This window comes from Zootoca vivipara, chromosome 5 (assembly GCF_963506605.1).
Source record: "Zootoca vivipara chromosome 5, rZooViv1.1, whole genome shotgun sequence".
Lineage (NCBI taxonomy): Eukaryota > Metazoa > Chordata > Lepidosauria > Squamata > Lacertidae > Zootoca > Zootoca vivipara.
The window spans coordinates 18,141,907-18,162,088 of record NC_083280.1 but is presented as its reverse complement, the minus strand read 5'-3'; the positions used below and the strand labels follow the sequence as shown (position 1 = coordinate 18,162,088).

Genomic DNA, 20,182 nt, shown 5'->3' with positions numbered 1-20,182 from the left:
ACACTCAATGAGTAAAAGGTGCTTTAAAATATATATATTCAAAAGCATCCATGGTAGAAGTCACAATCAAAAATGACTTCAGCTGGCAAGAGCTTCATAGAATAAAATTGTGTTGGCCAGCTGGCAAAGGGCAGCCAGAGAGAAAAAAAAGGGCCCTAATATTGCCCCATTGTAAAAGTGCTCCACTGGTTGGCATTGACCTTTCAAAGCTTCCTTATCATGCACATTCTAATGGGTTGTCTGCAATGTTTGTTCCACTCCAAGGAGACCCTTTGAAATTAATGAGCATGACTAACCTTCATCTATTAATTTCAATGGGTCTTCTCTGGGTAGAATGCACTTGGATACATTTCAGGGCTTATCCACACTTACTTTTCCTCCACTCTTTCCAGATATACGGTAGTCTGCTCTTAAATGCTTCGTGTCCAAGTGCTCCCCCCCTTTTTTGCGCTCTGGAACTTTCCACTCTTTATAACTCAGTTAGAGCAAATGGCAATCTGCAGAAAACCTGAATTGCTGTTTGCTCCAATTAAGCACTAAAGAACAGGTTTTTGTGGAGAAAGCTCTGGGGCAAAAAACAAACAAATCAAACCCAACAACAACACTCAGACACAGAGCTCTTAAGTATGAACCTGTGCCTGGAAAGAACAGAACAAAATGTAAGTGTGGATAAGCCTTTGATGTCTGCATACTGAAAGTACTTTTCTCCAGCAACAGCTGCCATGCTGAGATTATCATGTCATGGAACTGAGATGATGCACCAAAAGGGTTTATTAAGAGCACCATCCTTGGGAAAGGTTTGATAGCTGTAGCATCTTAAGGGGGGGGGTCTACTCCAGGAGATTACAGTTTACCTTAAACTGCAGCATGTTGTTGTAATGGTAGGTCACTACCAAGCGAAGCTGGTCAACAGCTGGAGAACGAGACCCATATGGATTAGGATAGATTGCGTTCCTCTGCAGATTAGCTGTCACGCCCACAGCACTGTGTTGAATGTTACTGGCGGTGTAGCCATAATTCTTGGGATAAAAGCAGTGTGGCACACCAGGAGTAGAGACAACCTGAAATAAAATACCATATTAAGTAAGTCAATACTATGAGAGAGGCTTCAGCGATAAACAGTAAATAGGATTGATAATGGGCAATGGTCGGACTAATGAGGACTAAGGCATACAAAGAGCTTAAAGAAAAATTTAAGGGTATCTATCACAAGTAAAATAATGGTCAAAGCAACTTTAAAAACAAAACAAACTCAGCTAAAACTGCCCATAAAAAAGCCAATATTGGCGTAGAACTGCAAATCTGAAAGAAAGTCTTACATTCCCATAGTCTCAGATCAAAATTAAAATTCATCATCACAAAATGAAATGGTATCAGATGAGATTCAGAAACTGGGTAATTTTTTCAGAAAGTTGTGCCTGCGGATTAGCACATCAAATGGTTCCATTTCACCAATTCCCAGTTGCTTACCTCCCAGAAACAGCCACGTTCTTCACAAGTGCTTTGTGTTGGTTCTGGGTATGGATAACAATTAAATTTTTCCGTATCTTCAGTAGGCTGCCCCCATTTCAAGGTATACTTTTGCCCCAGTGCAAGCTGGAGACCTTCAATGCGCAAGAGCTTTGGAAATACAACAACAGCAACAGATGACAAAAATCATTTCACAGTTCTGTGTACATTAAACAGCAGCCTCGTTTTTGTTTTTTAAAAAATGAAATGTAGTTTTATTTAATTAGTTTATATGAAGTAGGGTTGGCTCTTTGCAGCATACAAACATATCTATAACTGTATATGACAGCAGGTGATAGCAAAAGGAAATGGAACATTGGGAAGAAGCCACTTTCTCAGTTCATCTATAATAACCCAAGATGCCATGGAGAAATTTCCCCAGGGACGGCAGCCAAGTGGAACTCAGAGGTTCCATGTCAAGACAGGCAATTTCAATAGGTCAAATAGTGGGAACTGGGTTTGAAGTCTAGGGGTAGAGATCATCAACAAGCAAAGGAGAAAACTGTCTAGGATGCGGAAGACAAGCAAGTTAGATTAAATATGGTAGCAAAGACCTGAATTATTAGCTACTGATGAAGGCAGAATATTGAGGATGCTGGATGATGCAGTTTGAAAGAGGTGACACTCTTGAGAGCTAATTGGGACCCGAGACATACTGTAACCACCAAATGAAGCTTACTGCAGGGCACAGAGCCTGAATGGTTTCATTTGCAGCTTCACAAGGGCTCATACCTGGCTGGAGACATTATTTTCCCAGCAAGTCATCACAAAGCAAACAATGCTTTGTGCACCCCTGCACCCTGTTACCTGCCTCCAAGACCCAAGCAGCGTGGAACTGAATACAACCACAATTTTTATTCCCCCTCCCCCTTCAATTAGAAAAAAAAATACGTGGGATTTAATGGTGCACAAGAAGAACTTTTTACTAAAGTAAGTATTCTGGTGTCTCTGTAAGCATGAGAATAGTACCAAAATGAATGTACACCTAATGCATAGATTTGGAAAAATTCTCTTAAGTAATGAAAGTGGTTCATAGTGTTAATATTTTTTCCTTACCTGAGTTGAAGGATCATAGGTCTCATTATGACTGGATGAGATTGGTGCACCATTTTGAAACACGATAACATTAACAGGTTTGCTTGACAGTCCTAAAATTTTAATTTCACTGAATTTTAAGTTGTTTGGGTCAAAATATCCCTCGTGGGCGAGGCTGATGTCCAAAGCATTCTGAAAGAAAGGGTGGGATTTTTTTCATACTGTTATTTATGATTTCACAATTGCTTGTCACAGCCTCTCTCTTGCTCCACAGTCCGATTTCACCATACAAACTTTTGCTTGAGAAATAGCATCAAGATGGCGCACATTGCACAAATGTATTAGCAAAGCATTTATGATACCAAATTCTACAAATCTATTTGCATGTACAACTGCTCAACACACTTGGATTGTTAGCCAGATTTTGACTTCTAAAACTGCCAGAGACGGCTATTAAACATCTATTTTGAACAATTTAATTAGAACATTACTAATTACTGTGGGACAACCCAACTAAAATAGAAACTAATTGCACACTCTAAGGTTTCTTGACCAAATTTGTGTGTTTGTGTGTGTGTGTGTGTTTATTTCTTTTTTCATTGTTTGTTTTTGTAGATCTACTGCAAATGTTCTGAAACCTGTTGCTACGTGCAGGACAATTATATGCAGGTGCAAATGTACCGATTCATCACATCAGGGGTTTGCTATTTTAATTCAATAGAAGAAACATATAAGGGCAGTGCCTGTCTGTCAGTCAATCAATTTGTAAATAGTTGCAGAGATCAATAGGCTCAAAAAGACCTAATTCTACAGCGAAACTAGGCATCATATAGGAGCAGAAGCAAATATGTAAGATTAGATATTATACATACCTGACTGACATTAAATGTGTGCAAGAGGTAAAGGCCATTCTCATATGCATCTGTAATAAGAAAGCAGCAACAGAATGATTAAAGGGGAAGACTGTTAAGAGGACAAAGAAGCAGTTTCCATTGGTGCATGGGAATGCAAGAAGCAATGACAGCAAGCTTTAGAAGCACCAGTTTAATGTTACGAAAAGCTTAACAGCAACAATAAGTACCTACAACTCTCCTAGCAATACAGTATCATGAATTTTTATTTCTGGAGACAGGTTCTACTTTGATTAGGGACATTATAGTTTGGGGTTTTCCTTCTTCAGACCTGGGCATGAGTCAGGCAAATATAAGCACTCTTAAGTGGGGTAAATAGATGAAATTAATGGAAGTGAACTTTAGTTCAAAACCACCGAAGACCTATTTACATTAGATACTTAGGTATATGCACCAATCTAATTTGGATGTTATCCAAGGGGCTGGAAGACACTGTAGTGCAGTTCCTATGAACACCACTGGGGCAACATCAGAACTCCAGGCCACGTGGAGAAGTGCAACACACCTTTCTTTTCCATGTTTGGGTTACCCCATTGGGAGGATGCAGCTGTTGGAGTGAGAATAATCAGGATAGGGGCTCCTTTTATATTGTCTTGAACTACTTACTGATAACACATCAGTGATGCGAGGAGGACCTGAAGTATAGCTGAACCCATGGTACTGGTAATTTTCGAAAGGAACATAGGTTTATGTAGTTAATCATCATCATATTATACACACACACACACACACACACACACACACACACACACACTGTATATTCCTGTGTATAAGACTACTTTTTAACCCAGGAAAATCTTCTCAAAAGTCGGGGGTCGTCTTATACACCGGGTCGTATTTCTTATACGGCAAGTATATCCCAAACTCTATATTTTAACTGGAAAAGTTGGGAGTCGTCTTATACGCCCTGTCGTCTTATACGCTGGAATATACGGTGTGTGTGTGTGTATGTATATATATATATGGTTATTTGTATTCAGTACAACTTCTGCTATTAAAATACTTATTAGCGACTTTTCTATGTTCATGTGGCAGTGTTCTTCAAAATCTGCTAAAACAATATTGTTCACATTCCAGCTGGTTCCCCGGTTTCAAGAGGATGATGCCGACACAGAGGAGGTTCTTACCAGGTGGTCCGGAACTTATTTAGCATCTAACTTGAATTTCACATATTCTTAATAAGCTGTACAACAGTCTTACAAAGAAGTGGAGGCCTGTAGCTCAGTGACAGAGCACATGCTCTGCATGAAGATGCCCTGGTTTCAGTCCCTGGCAGGTAGGGCTGGGAAGGACTCCTGCCTGAAACCCCAGGAAGCCCTTGCCATTCATTGCCAACAGTGCTGATCTAGATCGGACTAATTATCAGACTCTGTAGATGGCAGCTTTAAACTTACCAATACTTGTTCCATCGTCCCAATAAAGAAGCCCTTGAGCAGCACCATTATCATCCAGAGCAATTGTAAGACCCATTGGTTGTGCTCGACTAAAAACAAAAGGAAAAATTTAAGAGACAAATAATTTAGAGTCATCACTCTTATGAATTAAACTGGGAAACTCTTGTCCTCTGTCATCTGCTCATACTGGGACATATGAAATGCCATGCATTCCTGCCTATACTGTGCCCCAGTTTGTGCCCTGTATGGGTGCAGGGAGTAGGGAACAAGCCTGATTTGAAAGGGCGTGTGGCAGTGGTGGGTGCTCTGCCGCTCACCTAGACCATTCTCAGAGAAAGTACCACCTCTGGGAGCCCAGCAGCAGCTGGAGAGCTGACCTAAAAGAGAACTTGCTTCCTGTGGTCTGTCCCTGGGACTTAAATTGAGATCGGACCTCATGACACCCAAAGCGTCGTCCCTGTCTTCATGCTCCCCCTTGTTAGTGAGGGTGCTGGTTGCTATGGATGGAGTTTAGCTACCAGATGACTTGGCACTGTTGAGGTCTTTGCAATCCTCATAGCAACATTTGGGGTTTTGGAGGGCGTGGTTATTAGTATTAGTACACTAATACTTGTTGCAAATTTTCACAGTAGGGGTTGAAGTCATTGGGATCCACAGTCAGATGCAATGATCTCTGGCAGGTAAACAAGCCACCATAAGAAGTAATGACTCTCCGGCAGTTTTATGTACGTTTATTATAAAGAAACACATCCAGAGCATGGCTTCTCGCCTGCTCACATTGACGATAGTTGGTCAGCCTGAAACTTCACCCCTCCCACAGCAGGAAGAACACCAAACTCCCGCTTTGCCCCTCTTGCCCTTCTGTTGCCCTCTGATATTATCCAAACGCCTAGAGCGGGGACTGAGAGGCTCCCTCCTCCTCACTTTCACTCGGTCTTATACCTCTGCTTATCTGGTGATTGCCTAGCAATGCTCTGACTGCCTTCCAACTCTCCCTCTTCTAGAGAGCTAACAGAGTCTTCCCTGGGAGGCAGGTTCAAACAGCCCTCTCTTGACTCTTGACTCTGTCAGCCAGCTCTCATCTGCAGAATCGGTCCCTCGTTCATCGGTCCCTCAGTTTCTGAGTCTAACTCTTCCCCTCCACTCGGGGGGGGGGGCATGTTCCTGACACCAGGAGGTTGGCTCTTCCCTTCTCTCTTAAAATAGCCCCTCAGAGGTCTTAGGCTGTCACTTCAAGGCCTTAGTCCCACCTCTGGGGACCAGCATGGCCACTACACTTGCATGAGTGGTCTGCCAGTAGCACTTCAGGCTATGGAAGGGACCCAAGGATCTCCCTATAATGTTACCGCAACATCTGGGTGGGATGGAGTACTGGCTGCTGATCACTGGAGCCCCCACCCTATGCCACACCAAAGGTGTGCAGTAACTAATAAAAGTTGTGGTTATCTGACACTAACTTGACCATTTGCCAAGTTATTAACCTCCACACAACACAGCCTTGATAAGCCCTGTGGACAGAAACAGGCAATCGATTGTAGCTCCTGGTACTTCAGTTAATTGAATATCTCTGTATTGTTTGATTTGATCTACCTATATAAAGAATGTGTAAAAATAAAATAAAAAATCCCACATATCTGACTGTACCTGGCCTTGGTAGTCAGATCAGGTAGTTGCCATGGGATAATGTAGCCACCTCTGAGATGAAGGTTGATGTGTTCAAGATCAGCTTGTAAAACAGAAAAATTTCCTCGGACTCCAACGTCCTTGCTCTGTTCATGAAAAAGGGGAACTTTCATTCTTATTTCCAAATGCTAAAATCTGTGCACCCCCCCCCCCAAGCAGCCAATTGTTAATTACAAGCACAAGAAGTAAAATCTCTCCCCAAGTCTCACTGTTTTGGAGGTGGCAGAACAGTTCATTAAATCAAGACATTTTACAAATCTGTGTGCCAACATTACATTTCAGGTAATTTAAAATGGGGGGTGCGGGTGGCGCTGTGGGTTAAACCACTGAGCCTAGGGCTTGCCGATCAGAAGGTCGGCGGTTCGAATCCCTACGACTGGGTGAGCTCCCGTTGCTGGGTCCCAGCTCCTGCCAACCTAGCAGTTTGAAAGCACGTCAAAATGCAAGTAGATAAATAGGTACTGCTCCAGCGGGAAGGTAAACAGTGTTTCTGTGTGCTGCTGTGGTTCACCAGAAGCGGCTTTGTCATGCTGGCCACATGACCTGGAAGCTGTACTTTGGCTCCCTCAGCCAATAACGCGAGATGAGAGCCGCAACCCCAGAGTCGGTCACAACTGGACCTAATGGTCAGGGGTCCCTTTACCTTTTAAATTTAAAATGGCAGCCAGCCACTGTGGATGGAGGTTGAGCTTGGCTCCCATTCAGCAGCAGCATTGTTGCCTGCTGTGCTGACACATTTAGTGAGCCTAGTGGGGTGGGTGATGAATGGTTGCACAACTGGGCAGGCTGGTGAAGGGTCCTTGGCCCATGACCTATCTTTCTGCTGGTGTCAGGACTGTTCCTTAGGACTGAGAGACCCACTGGAACAGAATGGGCTATGGTACGGAGAGCTGAATAGATGGGGAGGGGATATTGCACATGGCAAAAGTGCTTTACCAGGCAAAGCTACCAGTGGATACAGCTTGTAGAATCTTGCTTGCCTATCCTGAAAGACCTACATTGGCTCCCAGTACATTTCCGAGCACAACTCGGAAAGTGTTGGTGCTGACCTTTAAAGCCCTAAACAGCCTCGGCCCAGTATACCTGAAGGAGCGTCTCCACCCCCATTGTTCTGCCCAGACACTGAGGTCCAGCTCTGAGGGCCTTCTGGCAGTTCCCTCACTGTGGGAAGCGAAGTTACAGGGAACCAGGCAGAAAGCCTTCTCGGTTGTGGCGCCCACCCTGTGGAACGCCCTCCCACCAGATGTCATGTCTAGTGCAGCAAACAAACTAATATGGAACTTAGTTGCTCTCCTCTGCCAATGGCAGCCATTTAAGTGCCAATGAAATAGTGAAACTGAAATTAAACCCAGGATAGGCTGCCATACAACATGAATATTGGCTATGTAACACGTGCATTAAAGGCATGACCCTCAGCAGTTGTGATTCCCTGGAATTTTGGAAAGCCCTTAACACAACATATTACATTTTTTTTCTTAATTGAATCTGTTTTAACATTTGGAAGTTGGTTCAAAGGAATTTCACTTACTGTGTAATAATCATACCAGCGGGCATCAGGAAAGTAAGCATTCACTGTTGTTTGATTCTGCAATTTAAATACATACATTAATGTTGTGGAAAAATCTTTTTTATTCTCATTCTTAAACTTTGCCTTTCCATATGCACTTACTTCATCCAGCACAGGGCTGATGAGCAATGCCGGTCCCCAGAGAAACTGTCTGTCTATGTCCCATGTTGTTCTATCATCTGTAAATCTGAAAGCAACACAATAAATTATTAAGTGTGATAATGCTACTGGGAAAAAAAACATTCTCACAATATATTAAAAATGGATATAGATTTGGATCTGGAATATCTTAGCACAGTGATCCAAATATTGAAGGATATTGAAGCAGTTTAATCAATAATGGGTGGGGGAATGACAAAAAAGGAGATAGTTTTTTTCCAGTATCGTTAAAAAAGAAAAGAAAAAAGCCCCTAAAATCCCTACATAGACTTTCCATTTCTGGCAATAAATTGGGCTCAGAGCACACATATTTATTTATTTATTTATTTATTTATTTATTATATTTATCAGTTGCTTTGCCTAAAAAAATGCTGCTAAACTGATGTACTCACACAAATACAAAGCACAGTTAAGCTATCATCAGGTGTTTGCCAAAATACACAAGATTTAAAACATATAAGTCCTGGCCCCAAGATCCCTGGACATATTTGTGCTGCTTGCTCACTTCATGACTTTCCGGTGTTTACAGGCACCTCATCAAGGAATTATCTACATGAGTGAGGAAGTCTTCAAAAGCAGTTAATAATAAGAATAAGAATAATGAATAATAAATTTTTATTTATACCCCGCCCTCCCCAGTAAGAGCCGGGCTCAGGGAGGCTGACATCAATAAAATTACAATAAAACATAAAAGAAAGAAAAACAATTGATTAAAATGCAGATTAAAATACAATTTAGATTTAAAATACAATTTAGATTTAAAATACAATTTAGATTTAAAAATTGTTTTAAAATGCAGCCCCACTCTAAAATGGCCCAAATCAAAACCCAAAGGCCAGGCGGAACAGCTCTGTCTTGCAGGCCCTGCGGAAAGATGTCAAATCCTGCAGGGCCCTGGTCTCCTGTGAGAGAGCGTTCCACCAAGACGGGGCCAATACTGAAAAGGCCCTGGCCCTAGTTGAGTTATGAGATCCTATCCTTAGTGACTTCATTTACATATTTCATTTTTTATTCTGTGCCTTCTCCAAGGAGCTGTGGGAAGCTGCGATACTCCCCCCCCCAACACACTACCTTCCTAACAATCCCTACCCACAAACTGGCTATGGGGATGTTGGGAGGAGAACCCCAAAATGGTGCCCAACAGTGGGAGGAGAGGAGAGATTATTCTATCAGGCAAGTGATTCTCATAGAACTATGTTAAACTCACCTCCCAATGTCTTTAATAAACACACAGAACTGAAATATCAGTCAGTGCTGCAGGCCATGCTACAACTCACGCTACAAGTCTGTACATATATTTTAGTCTTTAAAATAAGAGCAAACCTTTTAGCATTGATGACCAGGACTGTTTTGTCCAACAAGCTTACATTTCAAATGAACTTGGTAGAACATTTAATACTTACTCGTGGAGTAAAGGGCGCACAACTGTGCTTCCATGATCATGAGCCTCATACAACAGTGTGTAGAGATAGGGGAGCAAAGTGTATCTGGTATTGAGCACATTCCTGGACATATCTTCGAAAGCCTGATCAAAGGATACAGGATCTTGCCTCTAAAAAAACAAAGCAGCCTAGTCATTAGACCTACTGAAGCTCTCTCCAGTACAGTATTTATACATGTCATACCTAGAGCCACATATATTATGCATATGTTAGGGAGACTATTTATGTAATATACTGTTATCTTCCAGCTATCTGAGTTCTTTTTACTCTATTTTAGGTCAGCATAAGCTGGGCATGCTCTCAGCTTTATTTGCCCCCCACAGCTATGGTATCCAACGACTGCCACCAGAGGGCTGATTTACTCAATGTATGACTAGAATTTGATTATTCTTCAATTGATTATTTGTAGCTGAATCCGTGACTTGGCCTCATTGAAAAACACTGCACTTCATGTAAGCATTATGTCAACAGTGTTAGATCTGTGATGGATCATTCGCAAAGGCAAGTCATGAAGTGAGAGCTTTCAGCATGTGTGAGAACCAGTGTGGTACAGTGGTTAGCATGTTGGACAAAGAGAGACAACGGTTCAAATTCCAACACGGCCATGAAGTTCACTCAGTGAATTTGGGCCAGTCACCACATCTCAGTCTAAACTACTTCACAGGGTTGCTGTGAGGATAGCATGGGGCTTCCCCCCCCCCCCAAGCCGGAGCTTAGCTCCAGCACCTCTCAGGTGGGTACCATTGCCATTCTAAGGGAACAATGGAGAAGAAGAACATGGTGAGATCCAGTAGCTCTTTTACTAGAGAAATAGCACTGGGGAGAACCTTGAACTCTGTGGGGAAAAGGTGGGTATAAACATAATAGCATTAAATTAAATTAATATGAAAATCAGAACAAGAATGCAAATGTGCTTTTCTTGTTAAATCGTGTTTAGAGTTTTGATAGGAGGCGATACAGAAATGGAATTAAATACATTAATAAATAAGTGAACCAGACACTTCTGAAACAATAGGGAAAACCTTAGGTCAAACCTGCTCTCCCTTTTCATATAATGTCTTACAAAACCCTAATGGTCTGCTACAGGCATCCCCAAACTGCGGCCCTCCAGGTGTTTTGGCCTACAACTCCCATGATAACAGGACCAGTGGTCGGGGAAGATGGGAACTGTAGTCCAAAACATCTGGAGGGCCAAAGTTTGGGGATGCCTGGTCTGCTCCTTTGAACCAATTCTACTTTTTATTTGCCCCAGCTTCAACATTTATATCAGCCATGTTTAAGCTCTTTAAAGTAGTGCTGGGCCAGATACTTTGCACACTAATTCACAGGGTGGTTCATTCCCAACAACACAGTTGTGGATGGGAGAGAATGCAAGCACCCCCTCTTAAATGCCTTGGGAATTTCTGTCCCAAATTAGAAAGTGAAGCAGCTACACTGCTGAGAGTCCCTCTGCCATAGATTGAGGCAGCAACAAAGATTTCTGGGGTGGGGTGGGGAATCTCTCTGCCACTTCATCTTGAATTCCCCCTCCCAAATTCCTACAATTCACCAATTTTGCCACCCATCCCAAAGCAGAATACTTGGGACCAGCATTATTTTAAACAACAAATGATAGAACTTGATCCAAAGTGATCTTCTGCAGAATGGAAAAGGAGATAAGGAGGAATGAGTTGTGCCCCCAATTCACAGTAGCACCACTCACTTTTGAAAACGTTTCACAAATTTCAAGTGTGTGAGGGAGAAGGGAAGAAAAATTCCCAGTCCGGTCTACAGAATCTGTGACACATTCTGCTACATTCGCCTTCTTTCCTGCAGGGCACCACTCAGGGGAGGGGGGAGGGGGAAAGGAGTGCTAATGAGTGATGTCAAGCGGCCCTTTCAATCTTTATTAAACGAAAGGAACAATACCTTGGCAAATTGGGTTAGACTGGAGGCAACATGATAACCCTGAATCTACATTTTTAAAGGCTTTTTAAAAGACCTATTGAAAGGTGTGCTGCTGCAAGATAAAACACTGCCTTTTTTAAAAAAGGAAATGGCAATTCTTTAGAAATGTGCAATAAAAATAGATCTTGCTACTCCAGAATAGTCCTGTGGTTTTTTTTGTATTTAACTTATCCCCACTTTTTAACCCATTTTCTACAATACCCATTTCCTAAGCACGATCTGTTTTTCTGTGCTTTCAGGTACCGTGTTTCCTTTAAAAGAAGGGACGCGGGTGGCGCTGTGGTCTAAACCACTGAGCCTAGGGCTTGCCGATCGGAAGGTCGGTGGATCGAATCCCCGCAACGCCAAAAAGTGCAAGTAGATGAATAGGTCATAGCTGCCAAGTTTTCCCTTTTCTCGCGAGGAAGCCTATTCAGCATAAGGGAAAATCCCTTAAAATAAGGGATAACTTGGCAGCTATGGAATAGGTACCGCTCCGTCGGGAAGGTAAATGGCGTTTCTGTGAGCTGCTCTGGTTTCACCAGAAGCGGCTTAGTCATGCTGGCCACAAGACCTGGAAAAACTGTCTGCGGACAAACGTCGGCTCCCTCGGCCAGTAAAGCGAGATGAGCACTGCAACCCCAGAGTCGTTCGAGACTGGACTAAACTATCAGGGGTCTTTTACCTTTAACACTGTGGTTGCTAAGATACTAAAGCACAGTAACCTTTGTCTGGAGTGCCTCAGGCGGCTGAAGTGCTTGAGGTAGGGCTCCACCTGCCCCACCACTGCTGAGAGGGAGGCGTTGCATTGTGCAGAGTTGCCACTCGCCTTCCCTACTCCTGGGCAGAGAAGCTGAGCAAGCAGCAACACTCTTTGAGTAGCCCTCCAGCTCCTGCCAAGTTCAGTGAGAAATGGGGCACACAGGGCCGTCTTAAGCGGGTCGGGCGCCCTGGCGCCGTGGTGCGCAGATCGCTCTGGCGCCCCCGCCCTGCCCCGTTTCTTCCCGCGGCTGGTGGGCGGGTGCAGCGGGCAGCATGGTATCCACACGGCTTTGCCGCGCTGCGCCCCCTGCCGACTCGGCGCCCCACGCCACCCAGCCTACCCCTAGAGCCGGCCCTGGGGGCACAGCAGCAGGAGCAGCAGCAGTGGGGTGTATCAGGAGACATGGGGTGCCCCAAGGTGGGCCAGGATGCGGCAATTCCCATTTCGCCTCAGGTGGAGAAACGGGATGGGCCGCCCCTGTGCGATACTAAAGGGGATAGCAATCCTTTTTTTACATTTTCCATGCTTTATTGTCCGTAATTACATCTGTACCACAGAAACGTATCTTCATTGTTATCTATAAACCAAATTCATAAAAAACCAAACAAAAGCATACAAATCTTCTAACAATAATTTTTTCTACATAAACTTTGACTTTCCGTCCTCTCCATATTCTTTTCATTTTAATAAACCTATTGCATAAATTTATTAATGTATTTAATAATAAAGTATTAATACTCATATAATTTTTCTTTCTTTTAACATAGATTATTTGCAGTGATTACTCAAAGGGCTGCAACCGAGTTTAAATTTCTACAATTATTCTCTAAATATCTCTTAAGAAATTCCCAATTTGAAATGAACTCCTGCTTAGACTTATCTTTAACCTGTTCCGAGATATTATCTAGCTCAGCATCTTCTACCAGTTTCAATAACCATTCTGATCTAGTGGGGATAGCAATCTAGTGTCATTATCTGAGAAGAGACATAATGTGGACTGGACAAGGAATGCTTTGATAGCAAAGATCTGCTCAGAGGTGGTGACCAGGTACTGTGGAATGCACTCCTTATTGGCATACTGTATGAGATGTCCCCATCTGTATTGACTTTCTGCAGGCTTTTGAAGACACACCTGTTTACAATGGCATTCCCTTCTTCTCTGAATTGGAGACTCCTGTTTTCATTGCTGTCTTGTTTCAATTAGATTGTTTTGTTTTAAATCACGGTAGATTATATTTTAATGTTTTAATAGGATTGTTTTAGTGTACATTTTAATTATTGCACGTTCTATTATTAATTATCTGTGTTTTAACAATGTTGTCTAATTGGTGTTTTGCAAACTGCTTAGACGCCATCTTGGCATTGAGTAGTATATTAATTTCAATATAAGAAAAATAATAATCATAATGGAAGATGATGCGGCAAGGGAATGCTCAGGAGGAGGAGACTGTAGTAACGAGGTAAGGATTTGACCATAGCAGTTTTAGATGAGGGCGCAATGGAAAAGTAGCAGATTTTCACAAGGCAAGTAAAACAAGTAATTAAACAATGCATAGCAAAGCTTACCATATAGCCTATGCCATTGTGATTCCTGGCAAATGGATAAAAGGCTCCCAGCTGCATCCAACGGGCACACATTTGGTAGTTTGAATGTTCATTGAAACCACAGATATCTGCTCCAGTCTGAACATATTAAAATAACTGAATATTAATGCCACATATTATTTCAAATGTAGGATAATAGGTTAAATTGTTGGGTGATGACTCAGACTTACGTAGGATATTCCGAAAAGGCTGAACTCCATCATACCTGTAAGAGAAATTGTCCAAGTTTATCAAATGCATCTCCTTTCACTGTAATAGTCACTTATCTAACATTTTTTTGGGTCTTATTCAGTCACATACATACAAGCCGTTAAGCTGAATGTTAGTTATCTGGCAGGCCCAAATGGAAGCATGGGACAGAGTATATGTCAAAAGGGCTTTGGTTTGACTTTAGGGGTCCTCCTCGTTTGCCTGTCATTGAGATCACTTAAAGTGACAGGCACAGGACACGGGGCTAGGGATGAAGATATAATCCAGTCGCATTTATACACAGAATTTGGCAGTTCTGACTCAAACAAGCTTGGCATGCATTGGACCTCCATGCTGCATTACATTTCTGCCACGTAATTGTATACGTGAGATTGCTGCATGTGCATTTTGATATGGTTATGAACATTTTTAATGTGCTGGAGCCTGGAATGTGTGTGTGTGTGCATATAATGTACAAAACCTGTTTGTATTTTTAGCAGAATGGGGAAGAGAGCTTGCTTGTCACTGAGAATAATAAGGAGGTGGAAGTTAGACACAAATCAGAGGAGGTAAGTTCTGCATCGAGATTTTCAGATGATTCCGTCAGTAGACAAGGCCTTTTCAGTGGTGACCACTAGCCTTTGGAACTCTCGCCCAAGGACATGAAATCAGTCACATTAGTACCGGCTCTCAAAGAAACCTTGAAGACCCACTTAGGGTTTGCACATGCTTTGTAAATACTGCTGAATACAGTCATCACCTTATTAGGAGTGCAACATGAATCTTCCATTGTTGTCAGTAAAAATACTTATTGTGCAGAAACAACAATGCCTAAGTACAACATTAATATTGTTATATGTCTTTTCTTTCTGAACACTCTGCCATTCTGCCTGTTTGTGGGGGGGGGATGCCTTTTCTATGGCCATCAGTTTTTATTTATGCACTCTTGTTGCAAAAATGGGATACCAATTCTCATCAGGCAACAACTTTGTAATATCAATATTAAGAAAATCTTGCTCATTAAAAAACAAGTACAACTTCCACAAAATATACTACTCATCATAAAACGTATCAACAATGTATAATTTGACTCACCAATTATAGATTTCAAAAGCTGATCCCACCGCGAGAAATTATCACCAAGCCAATGCCCTGCCCATTTGCCACTCGATGGATATGTTGAACGAGGAATGACAATGCCACGTTCTCCGGTGACACTTTGTAAAGCACTAGGATTGGAAATTAAAATAGAGACCAAATGAGTCAGAAATAAAATCCACGGAATATTTAGAACCAATATATATTGAATTAACAGGTTTGTAATTAATTTTTTTAAAAGCATCTATTCAGATTCTACTACATGGAGGCTAGGTTGGAACATTTACTCCAAAGCAGTGCAATTGCAATCCTATAGGAAAATCTGCCAGGATAAGTAGATCTCCAGCTGTGTCAGGATATGACAGCTTAACTCCCATATCCTTGATTCATCCGGAGATATACCAGCATATTCCAGCTAAGCCAAGATCTACCCAGTTGACTCAAGCCAAGTTGATCTTAAATTGCCATAAAACGTGAAAAGGGGGCATAGCGGAAGCATGGTGTGGCAGGAACAGAGGGGGTGGTACTTAGGCTGTATCCTAAGCCCACTCAGCTCGGTCATATGACCTGGCATCTCAGCATAAATTAAACCAGAAAAAAGGTGGCGTAAGCAAAACTTTAAAATACCCACCTCTGCCAGGCTTAAATCTGCACATTTAAAGTTAATGTTAATGCCTTTGCACTTACCAAATGTTTTGATGCAGTTCTTGGTTCAAAAGACATGACCAAATTTAATACTAAATGCAAGCGCATTTGGAATATATTATTTTGAGAGAGAAAATGTGCTAAAAGAGATTTCTTAAAACTGTTTTAAATGTGGCTTCATTTTCGGCTTTGTTTGTTTAAAAAGCGCTGTTGATTGTGGAGATGGGGCAGAGTTCTCACATGCAAAAGCGACAAGGACTGGATATAGACAAAGTCACACATCCCTCCGCAAAATATGGACTTTTAATTCTTTATTTAATATCTTATTTCTAGTTGGATGTGTTTTTCTCTCATAAAAAAATACATATTTCGATCCATATGTTCTGTCAAAATAACACTGAACTGTGAATTTTCAATCATAATATGCATCGTGATACGTTGTAGTTGCAAACAAAGTGCAGTCACATTCAGAGACGTGTGAGCATAAGAACCGCCGTATTAGATCACACCAAAGGACCGTTTAGGCTAGCATTATGTTCTCACAGTGACCAACTAGTTGCCTATGGAAGCTCGCAAGCAGAGCACAAGTGCAACAGCAGCACTCTGCCCAACTGTATCTCCCAGCAACTGGTGTTCAGAGTGTGACAGGCCTAAGGTCCCCTGGTGAGTTTTGTGGCTGAGTGGGCAGGGGAGATTTCAAGATCTTAGTCCGAGAGGCTTAGGAATGGGAAAGCTTCCTGGCTTCCACTGACTGTATTCTGAGGGCTAACTCAGAGGGTGACACAGTTCCCAGGACCCTTACGCATCAGTTTTGAAAGTCTTTTAACACCGCCCTTGGTTTGCTAATAGTGTGGAGCAGCTGGAGGAAAAACAGATGGATTTTTTTTCCTGTTCACATTGAAAAAAGGGAGCGGCAATTTGATAATAATGAAAGTGAAACGAATAATAAACCAGGTTGTCTTGGCATAGCCACATTTAGTGGATAGAAGAAGAGGAGGAGGAGGAGGAGGAGGAGGAGGAGGAGGAGGAGGAGGAGGAGGAGGAGTTTGGATCTGATAGCCTGCTTCATCACTACCCGAAGGAGTCTCAAAGCGGCTCACATTCTCCTTTCCCTTCCTCCCCGACAACAAACACTCTGTGAGGTTTGAGAGACTTCAGAGAAGTGTGACTAGCCCAAGGTCACCCAGCAGCTGCATGTGGAGGAGCGGATATGTGAACCCGGTTCACCAGATTATGAGTCTATTAATAAGCTATTAATAAGTTTGTATATTTTGAAGGAAACCGGTAAACAATTTCAAAGCAATGCTTGGCTTAGCAGGGCCTTCTCTATAGAAGAAAGCAATTTTTAATGAATTATTTACAATTTTAAAGATACCATAATCCAGAGTGCTGAATTATGACCTGCTGATAATGTTTCAAATCATACTTTAGTCTACCTGAAACTAGAGAATGTGAATCCATTTGCCCATGTCCATTCAGCAGTTTTGCAAGTGAAATGACTGACAGCAAAATGCCAAGATCCTGCCACGTATAACCTGTACTCAGGGTTTTGTTTTTGTTTTTTCTAAAAGTGGCCTCCTGGCCTCTACTCCCCCTACCCCCACTGTCTCCATAGAAATATGAAACTTATCAAGGGCTCCAAGGTCATTACAGTCCACAGAGTGTTTAAGGGGAGGGGATGTTGTTCTTTGCTTGCTCATTGAATTGGAAAGGAAACAACCTAGAAATATTACCATTAGATCGGAGATTATCTAAAAGAGAATATAACTCAATAAGGAATTACCATGTAATAAAGTTGCCTTGGAGCTGGAGAAATAAATTGTTGAAGAGCAAATCTTGCCCATTTTCTTTACATGATATGCACCCTCTTGCCCCTCTTTAACATTTACTTTTTAAAAAGTGAATTGTTAAGGTTATTAATTTAAGAATGGGTATACAGAACACTTAATTTGAAATAATCATTCAGTGTAGCCTATGTGGAATCCTAGCCAAACAAATACAGGCTTTTTAATTAAAGTAGTCCATCACATACGAGGCTTGGAGCAACAGGTTATTTTCAACTTTAATTTCTTAAGCTAGTCTTAATGGCCTATCAAAAATGCTGAAAACTGCTTGGTGACATCAGTGAATGGCAGAGCAGTCTTTATTACAGCTGGCGGAACTTTCTGCATCTGCATCACATAGGAATATCTCTCATAAGAGGAATCCCATTTATATGTTCCCTGTGTTGTATCTGAATGCACGGAAACAAGAGTGTTTGGCGGGATGTAATTAAACATCCATATTAAAACCACTAAGCTGGCCATTTGGTTTTACAAACCAGGTCAACAATTAAGTTTGCACAACATAATATGGTTATTAGAATATGTGTGCAAATAATTTGCTCCCAGCTAAGTGAAAAATCAGGTCTCTTAATATCGTGCCCCACTGTACTTGCAGTCTTAGAAACTAGACAATGAAACTTGATGCTTAAAGGCTATTCAAGCTGAAAAGCTAAATGTTCCCATGACACTCAGCATCTAATAATAATAATAATAATAATAATAATAATAATAATAATAATAGTCTCCCCAGCCACTCTGGCCTGCTTCCAACAAAATATTAAAATACAATAGTCTGTCAAACATTAAAAGCTTCCCTAAACAGGGCTGCCTTCAGATGTCCTCTAAAAGTCTGGTAGTTGTTTTTCTCTTTGACATCTGGTGGGAGGGTGTTCCATAGGGCGGTGCCACTACCGAGAAGGCCCTCTGCCTGGTTCCCTGTAACTTGGCTTCTTGCAGCGAGGGAACCGACAGAAGGCCCTCGGCACTGGACCTCAGCCAGATGGGTGGGGTATAAATATTATTATTATTATTATTATTATTATTATTATTATTTACAGTGGTGGTACCTTGGAAGTCGAACAGAATCCGTTCCGGAAATCCGTTCGACTTCCAAAATGTTTAAGAACCAAGGCGTGGATTCTGATTGGATGCAGAAAGCTCCTGCAGCCAATTGGAAACCGCAGAAGCCACATCGGATGTTCGGGTTCCAAAGAACATTAAAAAACCAGAACAATCATTTACGGTTTTTGATCATTTGGGAGCCAAAACGTTCAATACCCAAGGCCTTTGAAAACCAAGGTACGACTGTACCCTATAAACTATTTAAGAACTGAATTATTTTGCTGGGTTGTTTTCTTGTTCAAACAAGTACAAATAAAGGAAAGAGCAAGATTTAAATATGTTAGCATCTTTATATATATTTTAAAAGAGATAAAATAAGCCATGTATAACTTTGTAAACTATTTGTACAAATTGTTTCTAGTAAACAGAGAACTGAATTGCTTAAAAGGTGAGATGAGCTCCAGCGAAACAATGTACCAAAAAAAAAAAGGGGGGGGACATGTAACTTACTCATATGTAGGCTTTGTTTGTGACCAGCCATATAGATTGTGGACATCATAGTGTCGAACTGGGGTTCCATCCGCCAGAAATTGTTGACTCTGCATGCACAAGGTTTTACTACTCAGCCCAACATCTCTTCCTAATAAGTCTAATGAAGAACAAAACATTAAAAGAGGTTAAACAAAATCTTACCCATCTTCTGCTTTCAGCACATATATAAAAATCAAATTATAAAGTCATGTCGGAGTATCAAAATTAAAATTTCTGGTTTGGAGTAGAATCCAGAGGTATGATATTTGAAGGGCATATACAAAATATTAATTCAACTCTTCTGAATTTGAGTTGTGCCTACTGAAAAAAGAAGTCCATGACTATGTTTGCATGTGGGGGTGGTGAAGGTATGATTGTGGCCCCTTCATGATTACATTGGCTTAAGAGTGAACTTTCCAGAATGCGCATGCCTAAAATGGAAGTGGATAGAGGCACCATATTGGGGGTAACATAGTATTCCATATCCAAGATTTAACATCAGAAAACTGTGGGCAGTTGGTGATCTGATTGGCTTCAAAAACACCCTGTTTGAAAAACATTAATGTTGTTGTTGTTGTTGTTGTTGTTGTTGTTGTTGTTGTTGTTGTTGTTTATTGAGTTTATATACCGCCCTATACCCGGAGGTCTCAGGGCGGTTCACCGAAAAGATCACAACATATATAATCAGAATAAAAACAACAACCCAATAACACGAGAGAGAGAGAGAGGGGGAGAGAGGGAGAGAGAGAGGGGAGGAGAGAGAGAGAGAGAGAGAGAGAGAGAGAGAGAGAGAGAGAGAGAGAGAGAGAGAGAGAGAGAGAGAGAGAGAGAGAAGAGCCA

The 20,182-nt window shown here is 41.7% G+C and overlaps 1 protein-coding gene across 4 annotated transcripts in view; it reads right to left on the bottom strand.

Moving 5' to 3' along the window:
- SI (sucrase-isomaltase) overlaps nt 1-20,182 on the bottom strand; it is a 146,995-nt gene that overhangs the window by 22,800 nt on the left and 104,013 nt on the right. For all 4 annotated transcript variants that reach the window (XM_060274411.1, XM_060274412.1, XM_035132460.2 and 1 more), the window contains exons 37-49: nt 19,322-19,460; nt 15,279-15,412; nt 14,165-14,199; nt 13,956-14,072; nt 9,662-9,810; nt 8,202-8,286; nt 8,061-8,117; nt 6,494-6,618; nt 4,850-4,938; nt 3,417-3,466; nt 2,566-2,736; nt 1,471-1,620; nt 855-1,061 (exon numbers count right to left, since the gene is read on the bottom strand). In XM_060274411.1, coding sequence (XP_060130394.1) covers nt 855-1,061; nt 1,471-1,620; nt 2,566-2,736; nt 3,417-3,466; nt 4,850-4,938; nt 6,494-6,618; nt 8,061-8,117; nt 8,202-8,286; nt 9,662-9,810; nt 13,956-14,072; nt 14,165-14,199; nt 15,279-15,412; nt 19,322-19,460 — 1,508 coding nt within the window. The remainder of the gene's footprint in view (nt 1-854; nt 1,062-1,470; nt 1,621-2,565; nt 2,737-3,416; nt 3,467-4,849; nt 4,939-6,493; nt 6,619-8,060; nt 8,118-8,201; nt 8,287-9,661; nt 9,811-13,955; nt 14,073-14,164; nt 14,200-15,278; nt 15,413-19,321; nt 19,461-20,182) is intronic.